This window comes from Passer montanus, unplaced genomic scaffold (assembly GCF_014805655.1).
Source record: "Passer montanus isolate IOZ18808 unplaced genomic scaffold, ASM1480565v1 scaffold110, whole genome shotgun sequence".
Classification (NCBI taxonomy): domain Eukaryota; kingdom Metazoa; phylum Chordata; class Aves; order Passeriformes; family Passeridae; genus Passer; species Passer montanus.
In genome coordinates, this window is record NW_024357614.1 from 1,444,455 (window position 1) to 1,456,564 (window position 12,110).

At 36.2% G+C, this 12,110-nt stretch overlaps 1 protein-coding gene across 7 annotated transcripts in view; it reads left to right on the top strand.

Moving 5' to 3' along the window:
• The window catches only part of TNFAIP8 (TNF alpha induced protein 8), a 43,870-nt gene extending 35,120 nt beyond the window's left edge, over positions 1–8,750 (top strand). For 6 of the 7 annotated variants that reach the window (XM_039731078.1, XM_039731068.1, XM_039731086.1 and 3 more), the window contains exon 2: positions 6,865–8,750. In XM_039731078.1, the coding sequence (XP_039587012.1) occupies positions 6,865–7,430 (566 nt within the window). In that variant the 3' untranslated portion in view covers positions 7,431–8,750. Of the gene's footprint in view, positions 1–3,382; positions 4,462–6,864 lie in introns of those variants that run through there. The other variant, XM_039731057.1, reaches the window with a different exon arrangement.
• The last annotated feature ends 3,360 nt before the right edge of the window (positions 8,751–12,110 follow it).

The window sequence follows — 12,110 nt, forward strand, 5'->3', positions numbered from 1 at the left end:
GAAATATACAGGCTGTGTACTTAACAGCACTGCACCAGTTGTTACATTCCAACAAGGATAACAAATGGTGGCAGAAGACTGAAATACCAAATTAAGTTCATGACATTATTCTCTGTGACTGTAGTTTTCTTGGTTTAATATCCACTGTATTCTGAAATATTCTGAGAGCACTCATCTGAAGTTAATCTGATTTTTTTCCCCTTGATTTTAAAGCTGCACTGTTAATGAAAACAAATGCAGAGGTTTGGGGAAAATATCTTTTAGGAGACTTTTTAAAATTTCTAAATCACCTACAGTATATGTATCATGCGATGCATAGGCTGGCTGTGGGAAGCACAAGCATGTAAAACCAGAATAACTTGTTGGCACTGACTGCTCCCATGGGACTGCAAAACTCTGCAACATTCTTATTGGAAATAGCATAATTCCTTGCTACTCTACCCAGACTTAAACTTCAGGTACATTTTTTGGCAATTCTTTTCACCTCTTAACAAAAAAAAGTATTTTATTTTCTGGGGTTTTTTAATGGCTTGGTTTTGGTTTGCAGCTAGAATATGGATCATCTTTTGTGGTTTGTAAAATTTTGGACATTTTAATACACTAATATTAGAATTAAATAGCAAAATCCAGAAGCATATAACAGTATCACATGTGTTTTGCAAACATATATTGCAATGACTTACTGAGCATTTTATTGGGTGAGAAGCTATTCTAAATGTTGTTTGCTGTCTTTTATTTTTCCCATTTTCTGTAGATCAATATATGCTCACTTTCAGTATGAGTATGCAGGTCAGACATACTCTGTATATTCAAAAATGCTTAATTAGCCATATTTTTTCCTGAAATTGCTTGATTAACTGTTTTTCCAGAGTGACTTGCAGCCTCATAGCTGACTTCCAGATCCAGTAAGACTGCTCATGCAATATTTGCCATGCATAAAGCTTGGCTTCAGATGGGGTGTTTTTCCTTTTGAAGGTCTTCCAGTGTGAATACTAGAACTAGTGCATGTTGCTTGAATAATTAGCATTCTCGTCATATGCTCAGTTGGTAACAATTATGGCAAGACAGAATTTAGTACAATTTACTTTACCTGTTAGGAGAACTGTAGGCAAATGTTACTCATGAAAGAATGCTTTGTATGCATTAAAAATTTTAGTTAAAACTGTTTCCTAGTTAAAATCAGTATTCGTATATAAATCCCTCTTTTTAAATGCAAGGTGCCAAGTAAAATATTTGATCTTCCAATAAGGACCTCATGTACATGAATTAAAAAAGTAGAGGTGCATGTGAAAGAAGCAAGTACTGTACAGGGCCCTTGTTTGAGTTTTTTTTTTTTTCATTCCGCCTTCTACACTTGGCCATTTGCTGCCTGGGTTTTCCACTGCCTGGTGGTGCTTGCCCAACCCGTGTGCCCTACTGACGTCCTTCTATCAATAAACTCTGTGGCTCTCCTGGTCTCTTCCCACTCCTGCCCTCAGCCAGCTGTGAAGTTGCAGTGCCAGTGTCTGAGGCTGAAGAGTGAAAGCTCTCAGAGTGTTTCTGGTCTTGCATGTCCGGTACAAACCTCAGTTTTCACCAGTTTTTGAAAAGCCAATAAGTGAACAAATGCTTTTGAATGTGGAGACTGGCCAATATGCTGAAGTGGCCATTTGGGAGCTGCTGTATTTTTGGAAGGAATTCTAGAAGAATTTTGGGAAGGATTGTAAGGATTTTAGCATACCTTTTACCCAGGAGACTTTGAAGCACTGAGATAAGAATCAAAAGACTGACTCTTCTCTTAAAATAGAAAAAAGAAAACAGCATTAAAAAACCTTTTTGAAACTGTGACTCACTCAAATGGTTATTAAGAAGAAGCTATATATATCATTTGGCAGCTAGAAAAATCAACTTACTTTGTTCATATCTGAAGACTTCATAGTCTGTATCCTACCACTCAAGTTTTTTAATCATATTGACATATAATGAGTATAATAATTGTGAAAATTGTTACAGCCCTGGTAACAGGTTTGTAACTATTTATTCCTATTTTGTACCTCAGAACTTGTTTATTCACTGGTACTTAGTCTTGTAGTTTATCACCATTGCAGCTTTACCTTACTGAAGTCATGTATTTATATCTGAATTAATATATTTATATGCTTCTGTATTTATTATGTTTCTGGTCTGTGACATTCCTGAAAACAAGAGTAGATATGTGAAGACCCAGAAAGCAGAAGGCAAAAATAAGATTAAAAATTCAGTAATTCTTTTATTCCTTCATATCTAGGCAATCTCATGATTTTGGAGGTGCATGACTCATGGTCACATACACTCAGAGAGCATAACACTAATTCCACTTGATTTTAAGTTGCCACCCTCCAGGGAAATAGTGCTCTTTCACTACAGGAGTCTGACTGAACATGCAATTTGTATGGCATGTGCAGGCTTTTAGCTCTACAGTCTGTAGAGAGGCAAACACACACATCCACACAGGATTCCCGGCAGGAAGTCCATTCCCACATTTCTCAATGCTATGTAATAGTCTTTTAAATGCTGCCTGAAGCCCTCAGTCAGTGCTGTCCCTTTCCTCTCAAGCCCATGTTGATGTTTTTGTTCCCAAAAACCCTCATCATTTTTGGGTCTTGTGCAGCACGTGATGTTCCCGTCACTAAAATGAGAACTGGGTCTCAGGGAGCAGTGTTTCACAGTCATATTTTCTTTTCTTTTGGGACTGTTCTGTCAACACAGTGAGTCTCAGAAAGCTCAACTCTTGACTATGGAATTTATGTTGGTTCACTGTAATTTTTTTGCTGGATGCTTTTTTTTTCCCCTGCTCCTTCACAATGTGAAGTTTAAAAATACTCTTTGACTCAAGTATTCATTGTCAGTGTACATGAGATTGCATACACTCAGCTGCAAGTGATGTTGAATCTACCATAGACTATTGTCTTGTGGAAGAAAATAAGCTGGTTTTTTTTTTTCCAAATACTACCTTTTTTTTTTAAATTTAAATAAAGTTGAGACATAGGGTATGTGGCAATAGTGTAATATTCATTTGCCACAGTACAGAGGGAGGTGTGCTAGCTTCCATGTGAGGGAAAAGTCAGCATTGCAGCCTTAAGTATGAGCCTTCTTGTACTTCTATAGCAGTCTCCTGGGGGTCTATTAACCACAATTTTAAATTTTCACTGAAAGTTTACACTTCCACCCCAGTTTAAGGAAAACCTCTGTATAGTAAAATATTTGGACATTCTACATGTCCAGTATTTATTAATTTAATATGCAAAATACAATGTTAAACACATATACTGTGTGCTTGGCTATGAAAATCAAAAAGTTTCATAATCACTAAGCTCATGATTTTCATAGGAGGCTGTCTCTAGCACCTTGTTTGCTCATTTAAATAATAAATTAGGAAATTTTGCAGATGTCTGTATTATTCCCAAGACTGATTCTGTGAGTTTCAAAGTAATGGAAGCAGGATTTCCTCCGAAAGCCTTTCCTCTTGGACAACTTTCTTCTGTGGAGGCATGGCTTCACTGCACATAATCATGCTTACTTGAGTAGTTTGTGCAGCAAATGACATCCCATTGATTTCAAAGAGGTATTTTTTGATGATAACCTTTTAAAAAGTAAAGTATAAAACTGCAGAGGAAAGAAATTGGAGCTATAAAGAGCAGCCATGAGGTAAACCAAACTGTGAGCTGCTTAAAATTAATGGGATTACCTGCAGGTCACCAGAGAAATGACATTATTTCCGTATAAAGTGCAAGGATGTAACCTGTCAACACAGAAGATGTGGTCAGACATCCAGGCCAGTTACTATAATCACTTTCAAAACGTGTCTACATACAGTCATCCTCAAGTAGTTGTATAAAAGTGCATTTTCAGGTGCTGGTATCTGAAATTGCAGTCAGAAGTTTGAAACGGGGTGCCTGGCAGCCCTTGCATTGGGAGCACTGCCCTCCCCAGCACAACCTGTGAGACAGGCACCTCTGATACACTGATCAGCATCTCCACTTGCAGATACCAGGTCAATGTTTTAAAACCTTTTCTTGACACATCACCTGTCCTCTGGAGTCACAGGATCTTTTTTCTCCCTCCCTGTCTGTGAATTGTTCCAGTTGTCAGTGGGCAGGAACAGCCCTCGGTGTTGCACTGCTTGCTCGGCGCTGCAATTTCCTTTCAGCGCTCTCTTCGAGGAAGTGAAACCACTGAGATGTATTTTTGCATGTTGGGGTGCCAAAGCAAAATGAAGCACTGCAGGCAGGAGAGGAAGGTAGCTGAGAAGAGCTGCCCTTACGGGGAGGAGGAAAACTCCATATTCTCTCTGTGTTAGATTCTGACAATGTTTCAAAGCACACGATAAAGTGTGCGCTGCATTTACCAAAAAAAATACGCCACAGGCCAGTCTTCACCTTGGGTGTTTTGCTTCTCTTTCTGCTGGCAGCACTAAAAACTGCAATTACATGAGATGAACAAGTAAGTAATAGCTTTACTGTTATTTAAGGAAGTATGTTTGTCCATTCTGAAGAAGCTCTATACTCTTACTGCTTAAACTGAGTGTTATTCAAGCTGTGAAACAAATTTTAAGTCTTTCTGTCATTAGTAAGGAGGAAAAATTCTGCTTATAAACTACAAAGACTTAGCAAGTTCCTTTTTTGGATTGGCTGAAATACTGAAGTATGAAATTTACATATTTAACAATTAAATTAGAACCCATGTAACAGCACAGGGAAAATGAAACTAACATCTGGTGTACTTACAGCAAAGATAGAAAGTATCTACTTTGCTGTAAGTAGCAAAGCGCATAAGTATGCTGGATAGCCCTAAAACTCGGACAGATATTGGAAAAATACCTTAAGAGTTCGGCAGCTTTTGAAATGGAGCAGTTCCTCTTTTGGTTAGCAAAGGTAACTGTGTGTTGAGTTGTACTTTGTAAAATGTAAAATCACGTAATATAAGAGGGGTTTTTTGTTGAAAAACTGTAAAATATTTAGCATACTGCCAAAAAGTAACTGCTGTTAGTAGGAACATCCATATCCATGTGGAGTGTCACAAAGAAGACATCATGACCATTACTAAGAAGACTTTAATTAATAAAAGTTATTAATAGTTGATATTCCTGTTTTCTCCTGGAAGAGAAAGAAAGTTATAATTTTTCCGTAGATCTTTGTAAAGCATTGGCTGTTGAGTTCTGGTATTTGACCATCCTTTGGAAAACATGGATTAGTTTTACTTTAATAGTAACCATTGCAGTTTTAGCTTTAACACAGAAAGAAAAATCAAATATTTTCAGTTCAAAATGACTGCTCAGCATCTTTAATGTCTTCCTGTATCTTTGTGGTTGAGAAGTGTGTCTGTCTTGTGATCTTGAGAGCTTTGCCTGAGATAGTTAACAAGGGGTTCTTTGGTTTGTGAGTGTCCTCTGGTAGTAAAGACTTTAAAAAATGTGCTCAGACATTTCATGCTACAAAACAAAATAATGATATGCACTGAAAGTTGCAACAAACAAACCTGCTTGAAGGTTTGTGGGATGATAAAAAAGGAGCTTGTTATTAAGTTTCTCAAAGATACTCTTGAATTAAAAATACAGATTTGTGTTTCATGTCCTGAAGGACAAGTTTCTTCTATTTGCTGGAACCCCTGAGGCACCCTTAGTCTGAACACACCCAGCTGCCCACATACCAGCAGTTAGGAGGAAACCTTTTCCAAATTCAGGGACTTACTGTCTGACATCTGCAGAGTTGATGTTTTCATTAAAAAAAAAAAAAAAAAAAAAGAAGAAAATATTTCCAGTCCCTGTGTTTGCTAAGCAAACCTTTCATACGTATAGTAAATGTAAACAGATGTAGTCTTCCTTCCCCCTGTCTGAGACTCCAGGAGAGCTGCAGCACAAAAGCAGCCGTTTCCCAGACAATTCTATCTGCAAATATCAGCTCACATGTGTCAAAAAATTGTAACTGACAACAGAACAAGTGATAACGTTTCAAGTCAAGTTTCTGAAGGATTGTTTGGGGTCTTCTAACAAGGACTTTTTGTTCTTTTGAACAAAAGTACGAACCAGTCAATGGATGTATTAGTGCAATCAAACATAGTTTTAGAACTGGAAATGTAGTCTAGGATCTACTTCATTGGTCACAAAAAGATATTTTTAAAGGGTTATGCTCACAATTGTTATGACAATCGCTAGAAAATAAATCTCTTGCTTTTACTGCAAAAAGTATAGGACATGGAAATGTTAATCTGCACTTGCTTTTCTTCTGAAAACCAGTGTCTTCAGTTTCCATCCAGAGAATCTCAGTGTTGTTTGCTGACCATGGTATTTTGTATTTCTTTAGTATTTCTGTGTGGATATCTATAGATATGTACAAAATAGATATCTTTTAAAAAATTAATGTCTGATGTCTGCATTCACTGATCATGTAAAATGCTAAGCAGGAAAAGGCTTTATATTGCTTCACTGAATTATTATCTTTATTTGAGTAGCAGTGGTTATTTTTCATGGCATTGAAATAATCCTGGTTTCAGATTTCATTATGAAAGTGAGAATCAGATTAGATTTGTGACTCATCTGATCAAATAGGGCAGTTTTATTGCCTCATTTTAAAATTCCATCAATCTATATATAGAGAGAGCTTCTAAACCATTTCTGAGCAAGTTCAGTTGGTATTTTCACAAAAGTAAAACTGTCTGAAAGAATGTAAACCTAAAGAAATAGCATTTTAGGGATTTAAAGATGGGGTTTTTTTCTGCAACTATGTTGCATTATTTTTGTGGCACTTAGTAAGACTATTGTGAATGTATTAATATAGAAATATGCCTCAACTTGCTGTCCAGAGACTGTCTATTTGGAAGTACTGACTGCACACTTTTTTCTTCTAGTGGCCACAGATGTCTTCAACTCCAAAAGTCTGGCCATTCAGGCCCAGAAGAAGATCCTTGGAAAAATGGTGTCCAAATCAATAGCAACTACTTTGATTGATGATACAAGCAGTGATGTTTTAGATGAGCTTTACAGAGTAACAAAGGAATATACACAAAATAAAAAAGAAGCAGAGAAGATCATCAAAAACCTCATTAAAATAGTCCTCAAATTGGCAATTCTCTACAGGAACAACCAGTTTAATCAGGAGGAAATAGCACTGATGGAGAAATTCAAGAAGAAGGTCCATCAGCTGGCTAAGACCGTGGTCAGTTTCCATCAAGTGGATTATACCTTTGACAGGAACTTTTTGTCCAAACTCTTGAATGAATGTAGAGAGCTGCTGCATGAAATCATTCAGCGTCACCTAACTGCGAAGTCACACGGACGCGTCAACAATGTGTTTGATCACTTCTCTGATTGTGAATTCTTGGCTGCCTTGTACAATCCCTTTGGACCTTATAAAATCCATTTGCAGAAACTTTGTGATGGGGTCAACAAAATGCTAGATGAGGGGAACATATAAGTACTTGTATTAGAGGTGACTGCCTATGAGTTATTTGTGGATGGAACACTGTTGATTTATGAAGGAATAAGGGAGCATGCAAAGAGGTTTTTTTACATTATACCAAATCTTTCCTAAATATCTTTATTAATTGATTTCTTACTGTGTGCTATCTGTTGCTATTCACAGTCAATCTGGAAGAAAAACTGCACATGACTTTTTTTACTGTGCTTTGCCTATGGAAACAGCTTGATAAAGATAATCAAACAGAATGGTTCAAGTAGAGTGAGAGTCTTGTGAGATAGATATACAAACCAAAACAATATGCCGTCAGACAATCCGCATCTTTCATAGATTTACAGAATTAATTCTAAACTATCAGAATCCATTAATGTTGGTAACAGACTGTCATGGTGATGGTACACTCTGTAATTTCTTTCATTTACTTGTAAAATAGACATATTTGATTCAGTTATATCTTTTATGCTCTCTGCACAGATAACAGCTTCCTAGTGTTGCCATTATGAAGCATTGAGTTTTAAATAAAATCAGTGATGCTGTCACATAGAGTCTTAACAGCAGGCTTGTGCATCTCCAGCTCAGAGGTGAAAAATTCCTGTCTGCAAGGCAGGATCTCCCAAGTAGAGATCCTGATAGACCTGCACAGGTGCTTGCTTCCTTTGACTACATGGGGATTATTTGAGGAATAAGCTACAGGAAAAGAGCTGAACTGGGAAAGAGCATTCTCAAGAAACTGCTTGTGGTACAGAATTTTAACTCTGCCTACAATAAGATAAAACACAGTGACTTCTCTGTGCAATTCCTTAAGATTTTTAGAATTCTGCTAGTAGAATCATAGAAACAATCATTTGGGTTGGAAGGGTCACAATTCTTTTCGAAAAGATGTGAGTCATTATATCTGATATACTAGTCTGATGTGTATGATCATGTGAATTCACCAAAGTTGATAAATTGCAAGCCAATTTGCGTTGTGTACAATGAGAGTAGAAACAGAAATTAATGTTATCATTGTGTTATATACTATTTAACTAATGGAAAAATGGAATTTTAAATAAATTTTTTTCTTCTTTTCTTACTTCCTACTTTTTATCCTTTTTCTTCTTCATCTTCTCTCTGCCTTGACATTGGGGATAAAAAATGTGACTTTCTAGACACTGTAATGTACTTAAAAGCATGAAGTTAATACATTTCAAACAGCCAAAGACTTTTTGTTAGGAAGCATATAAAGAATTTGCTGTTTATTTAATTGCCAGTGTTTTTGCTGTTTGCTGTGTCCTTTTGTTTTAATGAGTAAACCAAAGAATATTTGCACTCCAAACTTCTCTTGTCTTTTTTCCCCCCTTATCATATTTTAAATTCTAAATTGTGCCAGCAACAAAAGCAGTGCAACATCTGACATACAATTTCAGCATTACTTGTGATTTTTAAGAGAGAAAAATAAGTTTTATTGCTGTTAGGTTGGTCATTAGGCTCTCAATATTCCTGGAAACCTGCTGGATTAATGTGTTCAAAATGTGAATTCATTTTATGGAAGCCACTGTTGTTCAGCAGAGAGAGAAGACTGATGTACTACTTTTATGGAAACAGCTGGGAACAGGTGTAAGGACAGTACACCAGAATTTGCCAAGAAGTAACTTATTAGGTTGACATCTGAAGGAGCATCATGTAAGATCTCTTCTCATGTTTTGCCTAAACAGTAAAAACACTGTGTTCTGTCCATCAGAAGTCATGTATAGAAATGCAACATCATGGGAAAAATCGCACAAATTGTAAAGAGTTTAGTTGCTGCTGTATTTATTTTATCTTCCTGTCTAGAAATACCAATTCTTCCTCCTGGGGTGAGAATAAAAAGGAACTTGACTTCTAGAAATTAAAACAGTTTTATCTACAAATCCTATTTTTAAATTATGTCCTGACTCTCCCAAAATAGCCTAGTTTATAACAAATGGTAACAGTTACTGAAAGGAGGAGACACTACCTTGTTTAGAACACAATATTACGTGTGTATGCTTCACACAGCATACACACATAATACACAGTATTACATGTGTATGCTGTGTGAAGCACAGAAGATTATCTTTGGCCATGAACCAGAATCTTTTGATTGCTGAAATTTGAATTTTCTCTGGAAAAAAAAAAGGCTGAAATTTTAATTTTCTCTGGGAAAAAAACCTGGTGAAATAATCTTTGCACATTAATAATTAACACCTATTTACATGCATATGAGCCATGTACATTTTCAGTACCCAGACCTTCTTACTGAGCTGCATTGTCTGGCCATTTACTTGTTAGAAAAAGTTAAAATTGCCCATGGAGATCTGATTATAAGCATGAAACCTTGACAGTTAAGAGAACATCTATTTAGCTCACAACTGAGTTATATTCTTCTGAGATGCTGTGACAATGGTTCTTGTCTGGCATTCATTTTGAATTACAAAAAAGTGAGTTCCATAATGACGAAAGAAACCAATTGTGTTTGGTTTCCTAACACCTACCATGTTCTTCAGACAAAGCACTCAAGCTACATACTTTTGCAGTTAATTCTTTTTCCTGCAGCATACATAAATAGTAGCTTTAATGATGACAATTCAGAAATAAACTGACGGCATTTTTGCCTGTAGTACACTGCTATGAAGGCATTGACCCTCTAGCAGAAACTTGACATAGTCAAGATTTTTAAAATGTTACAGTCTTACTGTTCAATTATGGGTAGCATAATCTCATAATTTAGTATTGCAAAATTGATAATACTGTGTTTTAATAGGGTAATAATTAATACATTAAAATCCAGTCATCATAGATTCATTTTACAATAGGCAACTAAATCTCAGTACCTCAGGTGATATGTATTTTTAATAATTTTTCAACACTTAGTTAATATGTAAAACCTAATGCCATCAAAATACATATTGAAGTTCTGTAACTTAAAACTATTTTTATCGCCTTCTAGAGGCATTGAAAAAGTGCTAAGTAAGACTTTGGATACATTTTACAAGGTACAAACAAACATGAACTCATGCATACAACAAAAACAAAATATAGGGAGGTTATCAGGGCCACTGTGTGTGGGCTTTTGGCTTTTGGCCACTCCTTAATTATGTTTGTGTGCACAGACAAACAAAAAGACACAATTGGGTAAATTACAAGCCTTGTTCTTGAGTTCTCTTGAGATTTATCTCCATTTAGGAGGTACAGAGATCATAAGGAATCTGGAAGATTGCAGCAACTGATGTGGAGCAATTTGTGGTTTTGTTTTGGTTTTTTTCCCCCAAATCATGTCTCCTCTAAAAAAAAAAAATTCAACCCCACCCATAAATTCTTGTAAAACAATAGAGTGAGGAGATGGCCAATTGCTTTCTCATATTTCTCCCTAGTGAGATTACATTTTCCCAAGAAAACAGGGAATTGATTGTGATGGCAATTGGCTTCAGTAACTTTCCAGCCCCTTCTGGTAGTAATGGCTATAATGTGACTATTTAAAGGTAAACTGGAATTCTGCCTGTAGCTCTTCAAAGAACCAGAGTGTGCTCATTTTCAGGGTCTAGCAGAGAGGGATCTAGCCCACTTCATTGTAGAGTGGACAGCATTGAGGGTAGCATGGTAAGCTGTACGTTGCATGGGCTCGGATGGTCTCTCTAGGATGAGCACTGGCTGTCTGGTGATCGCCTACCGCAGCTTTCCTTTGCCTCTCGCTGCCATTCTGAGCGGCTGAAACTTAAAAGACAGGTCAACTCCTTTCCTAGTGTTTTTACCCCAGGATTACATTACCTGGTAATCTAAGGAGAAGATTTTATAGGCTACATTACCTGCTTTACTTAATGGAAAAACACAAATAAACACCGCTTTCCTGATTTCTTGTTTGTTTTTTTTTTTGGTGGAGGGAGCATTGGCAATGTAATTTGACCTTTGAAAGAATAATCTACATCTTGATTTAGCTGCTAATACTGTTCTGGCTATAATCTATACCCTCATCAGTGTCATCAGTGTGATTTCAGTAAGTGTAATTCTGAGCCTTTTTTTTTTCCCAGAAGTGCTTTTGAACGTATTACAAAGGGTATACTTCATTATCAGTGTGATTTCAGTACATGTAATTCTGAGCCTTTTTTTTTTTTCCCAGAAGTGCTTTTGAACGTATTACAAAGGGTATACTTCATATACATGAGATGAAGATTCCTGTTTGCATAACCATTTGCAGACAAACTTTGTTACAACTGCTTTTTATGGAGATCTGGGCAGGTCAGCCAACATTCATGGTTAAGTGGCAAACATCTGTGCTCTGGATAAAACAACTGTCAAAAGAGATCATAATTGTCCAGAAAATTTCTGTAATATGCACTTCACATAAACAAAATGTCTTTTGGGAGGGGAAAGTTTCCTATTTATCTTAAAACCAAATTGCTGTGCAAAACTGTGACTATTACTCAGAAAGTTTAGACTTAGTAATGTAGTTATTTACAGTTTGCGGGAAAAAAAAGACACCAAAATGCAACAAAACAAGAAAGCTCGCATTTGAAAGAAGTTCTGAAATAATTATCCATTCTACTATTTTAATAATCTTTTCATGCTGAATTCTGCATACTGAAGTTGACATTATATTGCAGCTTTGTAATTCATATATAGTATTAAATATTACAGATTAACATGTGATTTCTTTTTATGTCTATAAAAACAAAGGGATAA